This window comes from Belonocnema kinseyi, chromosome 3, assembly GCF_010883055.1.
Source record: "Belonocnema kinseyi isolate 2016_QV_RU_SX_M_011 chromosome 3, B_treatae_v1, whole genome shotgun sequence".
NCBI classification, from domain to species: Eukaryota; Metazoa; Arthropoda; class Insecta; order Hymenoptera; family Cynipidae; genus Belonocnema; species Belonocnema kinseyi.
Genome location: NC_046659.1, coordinates 31,918,489 through 31,931,822, shown reverse-complemented (window position 1 = coordinate 31,931,822; position 13,334 = coordinate 31,918,489). Strand labels below are relative to the sequence as shown.

At 39.7% G+C, this 13,334-nt stretch overlaps 1 protein-coding gene across 6 annotated transcripts in view; it reads left to right on the top strand.

Moving 5' to 3' along the window:
- The window catches only part of LOC117169177 (DNA-binding protein D-ETS-3-like), a 600,266-nt gene that overhangs the window by 396,063 nt on the left and 190,869 nt on the right, over window positions 1-13,334 (top strand). For 3 of the 6 annotated variants that reach the window (XM_033355400.1, XM_033355401.1, XM_033355403.1), the window contains 2 exons: window positions 4,513-4,805; window positions 4,889-5,010. In XM_033355400.1, the coding sequence (XP_033211291.1) occupies window positions 4,526-4,805; window positions 4,889-4,965 (357 nt within the window). In that variant the 5' untranslated portion in view covers window positions 4,513-4,525 and the 3' untranslated portion in view covers window positions 4,966-5,010. Of the gene's footprint in view, window positions 1-4,512; window positions 4,806-4,888; window positions 5,011-13,334 lie in introns of those variants that run through there. The other 3 variants (XM_033355406.1, XM_033355404.1, XM_033355405.1) reach the window with 2 other exon arrangements.

Here is a 13,334-nt window from a genome sequence, read left to right as displayed (position 1 = left end):
TTGTTTTGCTTTCTTGGGTCTCTTTTTTCTCCAACCCCGACCTAAGTTAATTTTTGAGATCAGAAGGTAATGATCAGTATTGCATTCAGGACCCCTCATGACGGCTATTTCCTTTAGACCAGGTGTACATGTGGATCATTTTATGCCTAAACGAAGTATTTGTAATAAACAGACCCCTTTCTAAGCATAGATCAACTAATTTATCTCCGTTATAGTTTGTTCCTGGATCCCAAAAATTACCTAATACTCTTTCTGTATCTTGATTTTGGATGCCCGCCCAACCGTTCATGTCTCCTTGTAGAATTATTCTTTCCCCATGTTCGCAGATGTTTATTTTGTCATTTAAAGTGTCCCAGAAGGCGTCTTTTACTTCTCTAGGATCTCTTGATTTAGTAAAAACTCGTCAAGTTTGTATACTCTTTTTGAGGGGGAATTGATTTTTCAATAATAATGTCTTTTTTTAAAGAGCTTAAACTACGAGGATTGTTATTTAAGTAATGAGACTGTTTGCCTAGCGTTCGATCTGGCAACACTGGGGACGCGGAACGTAAAAGGGTGGAAGGTGAAAATCTGATACGCATCCAGTACAAGCTTGAATTCCCTAGAGGTGTTACGTTGTCCGTAGTGACTTTGTTCGTGAAACAGTTTTTCTAGCGCGTTCCAAAAATGAGTGACATCAATTGCGAGCAACGGTGTGCTATCAGGTTTTTCTTTAGACTTGGGCACAGTGCAACGGAAACTTTTGCATAACTACAGCAGGCCTATTGGGACAGTGTTTTGTCAAGATTGCAAGTTTTTAGGTAGCTTGAGGCATTTTCCGAGGGAAGAGAATCGATTGAAGATGAATCTCGTAGCGGGAGGCCTCCATCTGCAAGAACAGATGAAAATGTTGACAGAAATCGTGATCGTGTGCGTACAGATTTTTACAGTCCGAATAATCAGGTAACTGAGAATTTCTGGAAAGATTTCGAAAAAGGGTCATGCGTGTGAGACCAAATATCAAAAACATGTAGGTGTTGCTTCACGATCATGCTGTTTGGTACACAGCGATTTCGATCAATGCGCTTTTGTCCAGTAAAAACCTTTATGTGGCTGTTCATCCTCCTTATTCACTCGAATTGAGTCCATGTAACCTTTTTCATTACGTACTTAAAAAATCACCTCAAAGGACCTCATTTTGGGACATTGGAGAACATTAAAACAGTCGCAACCGACCAGCTGAAGGCTTGTATGCGAGTTTTAGCACTGCTATGAGAAATGGAAGAAGCGTTTCCAGCACTGTGTGGCTTCTCAAAGTACTTACTTTAAAAGAGATAATGTGGAATTGTAATTTTATTTGATTAAAAATTTCTGGAAATAACAGTCTCATTACTTTACTTACACACCTCGTATACCAATTTTATTAGTTAGAATTATCACTTAATTACGTCCGATTAGGTCAAAATAAGTGGGCATTTTTATTTTTAATACTAATGGACTCCATGATAAATACAAACTGAACTCCACCATTCTGAGTAGATGCTCAATGCCCACCCCAAACACCCAACGACGTGAGTATAATCTAGATTTACGTCAGTTGAAAATGTGATTTTGCCCTGAAAGTAAACATGATTTGCCTGGACTTCAGTGTAGCGTTAATGAAAATCAAGCCATCTCTCTGTTCACTCGTGACTAATTTACTTTATTCCGAAATGATTTTCTTGGTTCATTCAAATGATTTTGTGAAGCACCTTGTCCCTAAATTAACATTTTTAGCATTTTCAGCTTGAAAATTGAATTTCGGGACAAAAAAACTTTCGTATGACTGGTTTAGGTTTTTTTGCTCTTCCTAGCTTTAGTTGCTGATGAATGGCTGTCCGAATTTCATAAGTGTTAGCTGCTTCTCCGGCCGGAAAAAAAGGAAAACCTAAACAAGTTTTACGAAAGTTCTTCGTCCGGAATTTGAATTTTTCAAGCCATAAGTTATACAGAACTTGTGGAGCCTTCCAGTTACTTGCCCTTTTCAAAACGGCTAAAACGTTTGAATCTGTGATATTTGTGAGCTCAATTTCATGGTAGAACCTTCTTTATCTGCCTGAAAGGTTTGGCGTTGTTTCTTTCTCTGATCTTATCGATGGAATCAAGCAGTAAAAATATAAACTCTCTGTCATTGGAAATCTATAATTTCATACAGTACTGCTGGTCTCAATGCAATCTTGTGTCTAGCCTGCATTTCCAGGGTGGATCTCGTTTCTTTCCGGGAGAAAAGAATGCATCTCTAGTCCTAAATCTGCGGTCCAACGTTGTAACGGATGTCATAGCTGGACAATAAATACATAATAGTTTGCTTCTCTAACGAAGTTAGTGTTGAATTCAAATGCGTACGTAAAACCTTTTTATAAGTACTCTATTAATGCTCTCAAATCCCTTATGATGTACATATTTGGCAGATTATGACTTTGTTTTACTTCTACATCTCTGAATTCTAGTAAAGCACATACAAAAATGCTTTTAGCGTTTCGCAGTTTTTCTGGGATCTCACTGTTTACATGAACTGAAAGGTAAATGTCATATGTGGTCCAAGTGGATCTGGTGGAATGTGCTGTTTACGTCTATTTTAGTTCCAGCTATTCAATCAGCTGAAAGAATTCTGCTCACATATATTGACCATTTTTTATCTGCTAGATTATAGTTATTTATTTTTGGGGCTAGCTATGGGTACTTCAGTACAAATAGTCGATGATATTCTCTTTTAACATTTCGCGAACTTTTATTACAAAAAAATAAAGGCGCATTTCTTCTCTGTCCATCTGTTGCCATTTGAATCGTCTTCTTAGTATCTAAATCTCTGATTATGTCGCTAGTTGAATCAGTCATTTTGTTCGGTAAGATTTGGTGGCATTGGATTATCATGAGGTAACATAGAAGCACCAATAGCATGGTTATGTTGTATTGATTCACCGGTCGCCGTCTGATCTTGCGGTGCAGCTTCCTGTAGCTGATGTTAATCTTCTACGGTTTTCTATGCCAAATTAGTCCGTCATTTAATCCCCATTGCTCTGTCTTTTGAGATAAGTAGATTATGCCTTATGTCTTTCAGCTTAACGATAAGATCTCTTACTGCAAATTTCTGCATATGATGATACTTTGCCGCAAATTTCGTTTTAAATTTGTATCCCTTCTCCCTTTTTGTCTTAAAATTTGTGCTTTTATAATAGAGAGGCACCAATTCCTGTTTTATTGTTGTATTTCAGTTGATGATCTCCCACGATTTTTCTGTTGAGGTGGTCAGCTACAAATTGCAACGCTAGCCAAAGCATTCTCAGAATTCACAGTAAATGTTCTTCTGTTTACCTTTTGTAACAGATGTTTTTTCCGACAAGATTTTCGAGTTCTGAGATATTCCTCAGCATTTCGAAGTTAACTATGAACACCATCTCTAATATTGTGGCACTTAGCGGTGGCTACCAGGTAGCCCTGACGATTATCGGAAAGCGAACATAATTCCAAAACATTTAAAAGACTCCATGTTTTGTATGGATTTTTGTGCTCTTCTTGGTCTCTTTACTCTTTGTTTTCTGCCTGTCACGGGGAACCCTGATTTTACCTACAGCCAACATAGCCATCAGTGTCATGACAGTAAAGGTCAAGCTATACCACGCTGCTAATGCAAAAACACTCTCGGCAGGGAAAAAAATGAGAAAGCTAATTTTTTTTCTTAGACTTAAGGCGATTACAGTGCAATATGTAGAAGGGACTTGTTACCCCAACAAAGAAAGACTGTTTCGCAGTGAAATGAAAGATACAGAGATTTACAGCTTAAAATACGATTCGAACAACCAGAACCTCGGTAAAACTCCACAGAAAATTTGTCAGAATCGTGTTTTTAAAAAATCAAATGTTTTTTAACGAATATAAAAAGTAACTATTGATGAGCTATTAAAATTAGTTGTAAGCTCTAAATTTGAATTTTTTGGGTTTTAATACTAAGAAAATATCAGAAACTTAGATTATAACCATTCCAAACGGTACATCCTTTACTAGAGCAATGCAATTCGTGTTTTCGAGACTCAAAGTGTTTAGCCATCTTATTATTTCTATTTGAAGATAACTTCTTTGGAAGTAATTTAAAAACATGACTGCAAAATTACCCATCGGCAGAAAAGAAACATGACGATAACTATACACAGGGTTGTTAGTGATAATAAAATAACAAATGTTTTATTTCCAATAAAGGGTACGACTAGGGGCGTCACGAGCGTATTGTATTTTGGGAGGTGAGTATTGTCATAAATATAGAAGTGTATGCTGTGTCAATAGTTTGGGGTTGCAGTTATTATTTAAGGAAATAAACTTGTGCGTTGAAAATTTGTTTTCCGGCTAACCGATGTTGTAGTCGAATTATCTAAAAATTGCGAAAACTTTGACCCCTCCATTTAGGGAGGGGTCCCATACCCCTTACACCCCCCTCGCTAGGCCCCTGATTATGACATAAGTTATACAATCATCCTTATGGCATATATTGGTTTATAGGTGCATTTTAGTGATGTACGACAGCGCCAGCTGTTCGTATGCAGGAGCGCTGGACTTAAAGGGATCGTTGGGAGCTGGAGTAGCGGCCGCAGGAGTTTCGGTCGCGTCCTCTAGCATCAAGCAAGATAACTGGCCGTACAGAGGTCTAGCTTGCGGTAGCACTTTTCAGCAACTTAAGCAAAGTGTTGAAAAAGCCAAACAAGCCCTCGCAGATAGAGGGGGTTACCTTGCAGGTGCATTTTCACCCCCACCACGTGTCAATTCTACCATTCCGCCTACGACTTCAATCACTGGTGAGTGCACTTACGCTTTTCATTGTTATAGCAAAGTTACTTTTGGTGAAATATTCTCAGACTTTACCGACCACTATTTTCAGAACTCTTCATTCTTTTCAGCTGGAAATTAAAGAAAGCTATAGTATATGTTCACTTGAATTTGGTGCAAAAGCCGTAAACAATTTATGTTAAAGTTATACAGCTACCAATGTAATCTAAACCTGATCATTTTGGTGTCCCAATGTCCCTAAAATAATTATACCACTTTTAGGAAAACACGCTATTAAAAAAATATATCATTGTTAAAGTTTTGTCAAAAAACTATGTTTCAGAATGAAGAATTTTTAAAACTATTTTTATATAATTTGACTGTTTTTAATAACCCTCCGGTCATGTATTTTTTTCAATCAAGATTTAATTCTTAATTATTATAGATGGATTAGGCAATTATTGGTTTTTTCGTCAACCCTGTTTGGAATTTAGGCTGCATATCTAGTGAAAATTCACTCATATGAATTTTTTTATGTCAGCCAATTTTTTCAAATAATCGGGTAGGAAGCCAAAAAAATTGTTTGTCAAAAAAAATTATTCAATCTAGCCCATTTTATATACAGAATGCACACTTCATTCCAATCAGTAGTAGGCCCTAAGGATCTAGCAAAGATTTAGGTCTAGTATTCATGGAGTGAAGTTAGGGAATTCAATTTTAAGGTCAGGGCCTAATTACAACGCGTTACATCGAGTTGATAATGTGTGAGAATAAATAAGAAGCACTAAAAAAGGTGAGTCTCGTCAATAATTTTAATAATCATGAAAAAGGCAGAAAAAAATTATATACAAAAAAAACTTTTTTCATAAGTATGAAAATTTAGGGCTGGGCCACCTTTCTTAGTGCTTCTTATTTATTATCCTAAATTTTCAATTCGACGTGGCGCTTTGTGTGAAAATAAGTTAGGAAATATAAAAAGTGTTTGTATGGTAGGAATCGGGTGACGTGACCCACTCATCACGTGTCCTTAACGAAGAAAACAGAAACATATAAATCATGCCGCAAGAAAATAGTGCATTTTGTCGGTGTGAAGTAACATAAAAGGACATGCCGTCGAAAAACTTTCCAGCATTTGAGGTTCTTGGGCCCAAAACACTCACAATTTCTCATGCAATTAACATGGAGAAAAGTATTTTAAAATTTCAATTGCAGGTAATTTTTTACATTTCTTTTGAATTATCTAGCTCTGTACAATTATGCTCTTTCGAATATGTTGAAAAATATATCTAAACAAAGCATTTTTGTTGTTAAAATTTTCAAAACGGTGGATCTATAAATATAAACGAAAATTCCAATTTCCACAAATAATAACAAAATCTGGTTAAATTATTACAAGAGGCAGATTTATTCATTGAAAAGCACGTAATAACAATTAGGTATTTTCACATCAATCACAACATGGAAAAAATCTGGGCGGAGGTGGGTACTAGATACCACAGAATTAATATTGTGTAGGGTTAAGGTATCCAAAATAAAGATGAAACTTAAGCGGCCTACATGAGTGGTGAGTGAATCCAGTCAGGGTTTACAACAGATAATAACTTTATTTAATTGAGCGGTACATTGTACATACTGCAAGGAGCGTGCCTTTCGTGAGCTATCGCTACTGACTGACTGTTCGCCCGTAGCCGTACCTACTAGCGTGGCAACCCACTCGCGACTCCCTGAATGTGTAACATAGAAGGGAAACTTGATTGCGACATCAGTCTCTGCCAGGTTAGGTTAATCTATGAACAGTCGCCACAGCACTCTGCCCCGAATGACGGTGTCGATCGGAATGAGCGAGGCCATTTTCGCATTAGTATAACATAAGTCTGATCGCTGTATATTATGTCTAGGTAAATCTTTGGTTTACGATTTGGAGCGCGGATATTAACATGCATTACGAGTAAATTACCGACAATGTGAGCGCCAATGCTCGGTATAATAATTAATGTTCAAGTGATAATGATTTATATTTAAGTAAGAATTTGGCGTAATCGAAGCCGTTCTTTGAACTAAGTTTTTTATGACACGCAACGTAAACGTGAGTTATGTGGTTACGAAATAATCATAAATTTTATGAGCATAGGCGTAATAGCTAGATGATTTACATTTATCGCAGTCTTTGAGGTAGTAGGAATTACATTTGTCGCGGTTTTTGACGCAGTAGGAGTTACTTTTTTCGCGGTCTTTTCATAACACTTAATCGCTACGGGATTTTTGATGTCGTTCCGAAGGAAATATTCAGGTTTTATATATTCCACGGATACTTGACGTGCTGCTCCATTGACTTCGATTTTAAAAATACGGTCAAAAGTTCGTCGAATCACTTTATGCGGACCGGTGTACGGACATTCGAGAGATTTTTTCCTGTTCCGACTCGTAAGAAAACGTGTGAGCATGAATTTAAGTCTTTATGCAAGAATGTTCGATTTTTGCAGTGATGTCCAACCGGTACTGGTTTGATTTATCGCATGTACTCACGCAATTCCTCCAAAAACATTTGCGGATTAGGATTGAAGTTTTCTGGCAGGACGAACTCCCCAGGTATACGTAGGGTGGTTCCGTATAGAAATTCCGCGGGAGACGAACCGACGTTCATGACATTCGATCTCAGTCCGAGCAAAATCGTTGATAGGGATCGCAATACCTTGAAGAGCTGTGAATCAAATTGACTACCTTGGTCGGTTGTAAGTGTCTCGGGGGCTCCGCAGCGAGAGACCAAGTGCTCTACGAAAACTCGACACACTCTCAGTGCTTCGATATCTTTGAGCGGCACAGCTTCTGGCCATCTTGAAAAACGGTCTATCATCGTCAGACAGTATCTGAAGCCGTCACTGACGGGCAATGGACCCGCGATGTCTATGTGCACGTGCTTGAAGTGTGCGTTCCGGCCTACGAATTGAGCGGGCGCGAGGTGGTTATGCCGCGATATCTTTGATCGTTGACAATCGGGGCATGCTTTGCAACACTCGGTGATGACCCTTTCTCTGAGAGAGGCTGGTATGTATGGGCGAGGTGCTTCACCTGTCAGGTCGCAGAACAAAGAGCTTTGACCGGTGTCCCATTCGATTTTCCGAAAGTTTAGCGAGCAGTCCGGAGAATTGATTAGGGTTTTGAGTTCTTGGTCGTTCTTTTACGCTTCAGAGAGTTTGCCTAAATTTCACTCAGTGGGCAGACATATTGCCTCCACACGAGAAAGCGAGTCTGCCACCACATTGTCGACCCCCGGAAGGTGTTCGAGCCTGGTGGTAAATTGTGAAATGAAGGTTAGCTGTCTTTCTTGACGAGGAGAAGCTTTTTCTGAGCGCTGTACGAAAGCGTACGCTAAAGGCTTGTGTTTGGTTACCACTTTGAATTTCTGGACTTCAAGAAAATGCCTGAAGTACTTTATAGGTTGGTAAACTGCGGTTAGTTCGCGATCGTATGCGCTACACTCACGCTGCGCGGGTGTATACTTCCTCGAAAAGAAAGCCAGAGGTTTTCATACGTTTTCAATTCTCAGCTAGATTGCACATACCGGTGTCTGATGCGTCCATAATGAGACGTGTCTCGGCATCAATAACAGGGTGTGAAAGAAGGGTTGCGTTAGTAAGATCCTGCTTGATCCTGTTAAACGCTTCCTCCGCCTAAGGCATCCACACGATTTCTCGTTTGTCATTTTTTTGCGATTCCCCCAGGTAGCGATGTAAGGGGGCTTGGACATCGGCGGCGTGTTGCAAGTTGCGTCTGTAGAAGTTTGCTAGTCCTAAGAATCTACGGAGTTCTACGACCGTGCGAGGTTTCGGGAACTGTATGATGGCTTGCACTTTCTCAGGAGTCGGTTTGAAACCGTCTCGACTGATCAAGTGACCCATAAACTCTAACTCTGGCCCACCGAATTGGCATAGGCGAAGTCAGGATCTCCCAACGCGCGAAAAATATATCGTTGGAATGATTGACCGGCGTTTCTAAGACCGAAGGTGGTTACAAGGTACTCGAACAAACCGAATGGAGTGATTACGGCTGTCTTCGGAATGTCCTCTGAAGCGATTGGTATTTGATGATACGCCATCGCAAGATCAAGCTTGGAAAACACAGATCTTTCATGCAATTGAGCCGAAAAGTCGTGAATGAGTGGCACCGGGTACTTGTCCTGGATTGTTACCGCGTTAAGCCGACGATAATCGCCGTATATTCTCCATTCGCTGTCTTTTTTCAGTCATATGGATCGGCGAGGCCCAAGGGGTGCTGGAAAGGCGACAGATTCTGTCTTTAACCATCTGAGCGAACTTGTTTTTTGCTAAGGCCAATTTATCCGGCGGCAAGCGCCGGGCCACTTCCGAGATCGGAGGACCTGTGGTGATGATGTGGTGTTGCACATCGCGTGCCACGGCTTCGGATGTCTGAGACGTTCTCGTTATTTCCGGAAATTTAGCTAGGATTTCTGAATAAGGTTGGGACCGATCCAGGACACTTACCCCAATACTTGTAAAGAAATGAAACAAAGCGGTAATGCGCTAGGAATTCCGCACCGATGATTAGGTAAGGGACCTTCGCTACGCAGAAATTCCACGAAAATTCGCGTCGGAAGCTGAGATTTAATGAAATTCGCTTTTCCCGTAAGTAGCGATTCGCGTGTCGTTAGTTGCGAATAAGACGCCGTCGTTGGCTTGTTTTTGAGTTTTTCTATCAGCCGGCAATAATGAGAGATCGGAGCTTGTGTCTATTAATAAAACAAGACCTGCGTTACGATCGCGGATATGAAGACGTTTAGAGTTTTTGCCTGAACCGACGGTCTCCACGTGGGAAGGCTCAGTTAGTTTCCCGTATCCGCTTTTGGGATCCACGAGCATGGCTGTTTGCAGCTTTTTGCTTTGTTGCCATACCTTTTATGATTAAAGCAGAACATTTTTCTTTGCCGGCTCTGCGATTGATCGCGCTTATCACGGTTCTAAGAATTGGAACGCGACGGGTTTCATGACCGATCTGATTGCATTCTCGCAACTTGACTTTTTAACTCTTTAAATTTGTTGACAAGCCAGTCAATTTTGTCTTCAGCCGTTTCCAAAAAGATTGCTTTCGCGACCGCGGAGGAGTTGAGTTGAGACATAGGTTGAACTGGGACGGTCGCTACGATATTCTTCGCTAAGCGAGCTAAAGTATGAAAATCAGCGTTTTCGTTACCCGCTAGAATGGCTGTAACATGCTTCGCGAGGTTATCCATTAAGATCGTCTGCATGACCTCGTCAGTACAGCTACCGTCGTTATAACTGCGTAATCGATTCAATATAACGGAAGTTTTTCCTTCAAAGGACACTTCGCCCTTGAAGCGTCGACGAAGACGGATTTCGTCGGATTCGTCGTATCCGAAAAGAATTCGGTTTTTGATTCGGCTGTAAATGCCCGCTGGAACCGGCGAGGTTGTCAGAATGTCTTTCACGTGAGCAATTACGTCGCTATCAGGATTTGAAATTAGAAAGTCGGCCATTGTAGCTTCGCCTGTAATTCACGCGTGACGGCCACATGCCTCAACCTGCATGAACCAAAACGATATGTCGTGGCGAAAGAACGGTGGGATTTTAGGAACCCGGTAATAATCAACACGTTCGCGCTGGTTACCGCCCAACTGTTCGAGGGCCCTGAGGAGTTCTTGTATTACGTTACACGAGAAAGAAATAAGTAAATCGCTGTAACTGCAACTGCACAAACCAGTAACTGCGATGTCAACACTGTATCGTCAAAGCACCGACGTGAATGTACGTACACCGGTTGTCAACAACATTGCTTTCGAAACGTGTTTTTTTGTTTTTATCTTCTTGTATGTAACATGCTTAAATGCAACATGCCGGCAGGTAGTGAACGTTTAAATTAGCATAAACGTAGCGTAGAATAGCTCTGATCACGAGAAAGCACGCACTCTAGATGCATGTGCGCACGCTTATTATTTTTTTATTTTATTTTTCTGATAAAAAATGCTTAGATGCAGTATAACGACGAATAATTCGCGTTTGAGTTACATTCAACCATGCCTGAAATAGTTATAATTACGAGAGAGCACGCATTCTTGACGCGTGTGTGAACGATTTAACAGGTGAGGTTATGTCGCTAATACTCATCTAACTACGTGACTAGTGCCTTATTTCAGCCCTGATTATAAGATTTTAACTCGGTTTCAAGAATATTTAGTACTAAAGACGTTCGATAGACCGCAAAATGTTTTAACTGTCGCATGAGGCAAAATTCGTTTGAATGGAAAACTATACTTTAATATTACTATTTCGCGCTGACATCGATGTATCACGTTAACAGACTTTCTGTACTAATAAGGAAGTTCAAAGAGCGAGAAACGGACAAAAACTAACATTTTTGAAATAAACACTCGGGCGAGAACTGGACGCGGACAATTTACGCTACCACTTAACTGAAGATGAATACGTTGCACCAGTGACAGAAGTTGGTATTCTCAGGCGAAGTTGCAGCACATCCATCCGTTGTTTCGATGCCAGATACGTCTGGCCTGTGTTTACGTGCCAAGCAGGTTAAAGCAGGAGAATGGCGGCGCCATTGCCGAACAAAGGAATCCCAAGCCCAGATTACATCCAAGTACAAATCATCCAAGAAAATTTCAATCGGCCAATTATAATTGCTTGGTTAGTGGATTGAGCCTTTAAAATTATATTAGTAGTCATATTTTTGTATCGATAATAATCCATGACGTCCAAATTAGACCTAAGTTAACCTGACACCACACCACGGTTTCGACGATCACGTCGGGCTCACCATTTGTAGGGTTAAGGTATCCAAAATAAAGATGAAACTTAAGCGGATTACATCCGCATTATTAAGAGTGGTGAGTGAATCCAGTCAGGATTTACAGCAGATAATAACTTTATTTAATTGAGCGGTACAATGCACATACTGTAAGGAACGTGCCTTTCGTGATCCATCGCTACTGACTGACTGCTCGTCCGTGGCCGTTCCTACTAGTGTGGCAACCCACTCGCGACTCCCCGAATGCGCAACATAGAAGGGAAACTAGATTGCGACATCGGTTGCTGCCAGGTTAGGTTAATCCATAAGCGGTCGCCACAATTGTCCGCGTGGGCTGGATATCTATCGATTCGAAAATGGAACTACGGTGGTTCAATACTCCTGGGTCCCGTATGATTCAACCAGCGAATTCACGATGTACCAGTGTCCTGATAACATTAATTCCGCAGATGTAGGACCAGAGTAATCCCACACAATTATTTATATGTTATTGTTTGAAGTTGTCATCATTTCAACAATCATTTACATCGATAATTTTCATACCACTTAATCCTTTCAGAAAATGTATTCCATACTTTTTTAAAATTTGTTTTAATTATGAAAATTTTCGAAAATAATAAGTAGCCGATATTTTTTATAGTGAAAATTTGAGATCTACTTCTAACTATGTAAAAGGCGTAATTTTTAATTTTTTGTTAAATTTTGACTCTTACGCATTACAAAATATATTTCTTTACAATAATGTAGCCATTTAATTGACACGAGAAATGTTGTCATCGAGAAGCGAAGAAATAATGACTTTCAGAAAAAATGTTGGGCAGTCATCTTGAATTTTTTCAGAATATCGAGTTCTAATTGTCACTACATGCTTTTTAATCAATAAATGTGCCCCTTGTAAGAATTTGACGAGATTTTGTTATTAATTGTTAAAATTGTAATTTTGGTTTGAATGTAGGGGTCCGCCATTTTGTACATATTTAAAAAAAAATTGTGTAGGTATACTTTTTCAACATAGTGTAAAGATCATAATTTTTTAGAGCCCAAGGATTGTGATCAAATATAAAAAAATTACCTGCATTTGAAATTGTTGGGTACTTTTCCCCATTATAATTGCATGAGAAACTTTGAGTGGGACGTGCACATACATTCTATATTATATTAGCACACATATATAATATTTCTCACTCGTCTACTTCTTCATTCTCCTATGTGCCGCGTCATAAGAAACCTCAGACTCTTGCTTCCAGCCTCCGGCTAACGCTGCAATCACACGATAGGAGCCACCTGTGCGCATGTGATCATCATGCTGTTTTTTGCAAAAACTATCCGAAAAAATTCAGTACTTTCTGGCACTTTCATCAAATTCCTGATCCCACTTCGCACATTCGTCTGCATTAAAGCACTTTGAATACCATTTAGAGACATGGAAGTCCTCGTTTTCGAGGTAGTTATTGCAAAAGTTACACTTCATAATGGCCCTTATCATTAATGTTATGCCCTTTTACTGTGTTATACTTCAAATATTTTCATATTTTTGTATTTAAAATTAAACGCCTAGTTCATACTTTCTCAGTAAAGATATTTCGTCTTGAGTTGGTCTTGGTTCGTGTTAAGTTCGTCTTTAATACGGTTATGTCTTGTTGGTACCCCGAGGCAAGGCTTAGAAGTCGTAGATGTAAGTCTTGAGTGTATAGCTCACGTTTCCGACGGAGGTTAAGAACAAGCCGAGGTGGACCGGCATTTAGACAAGAAGTGTAAGTCTA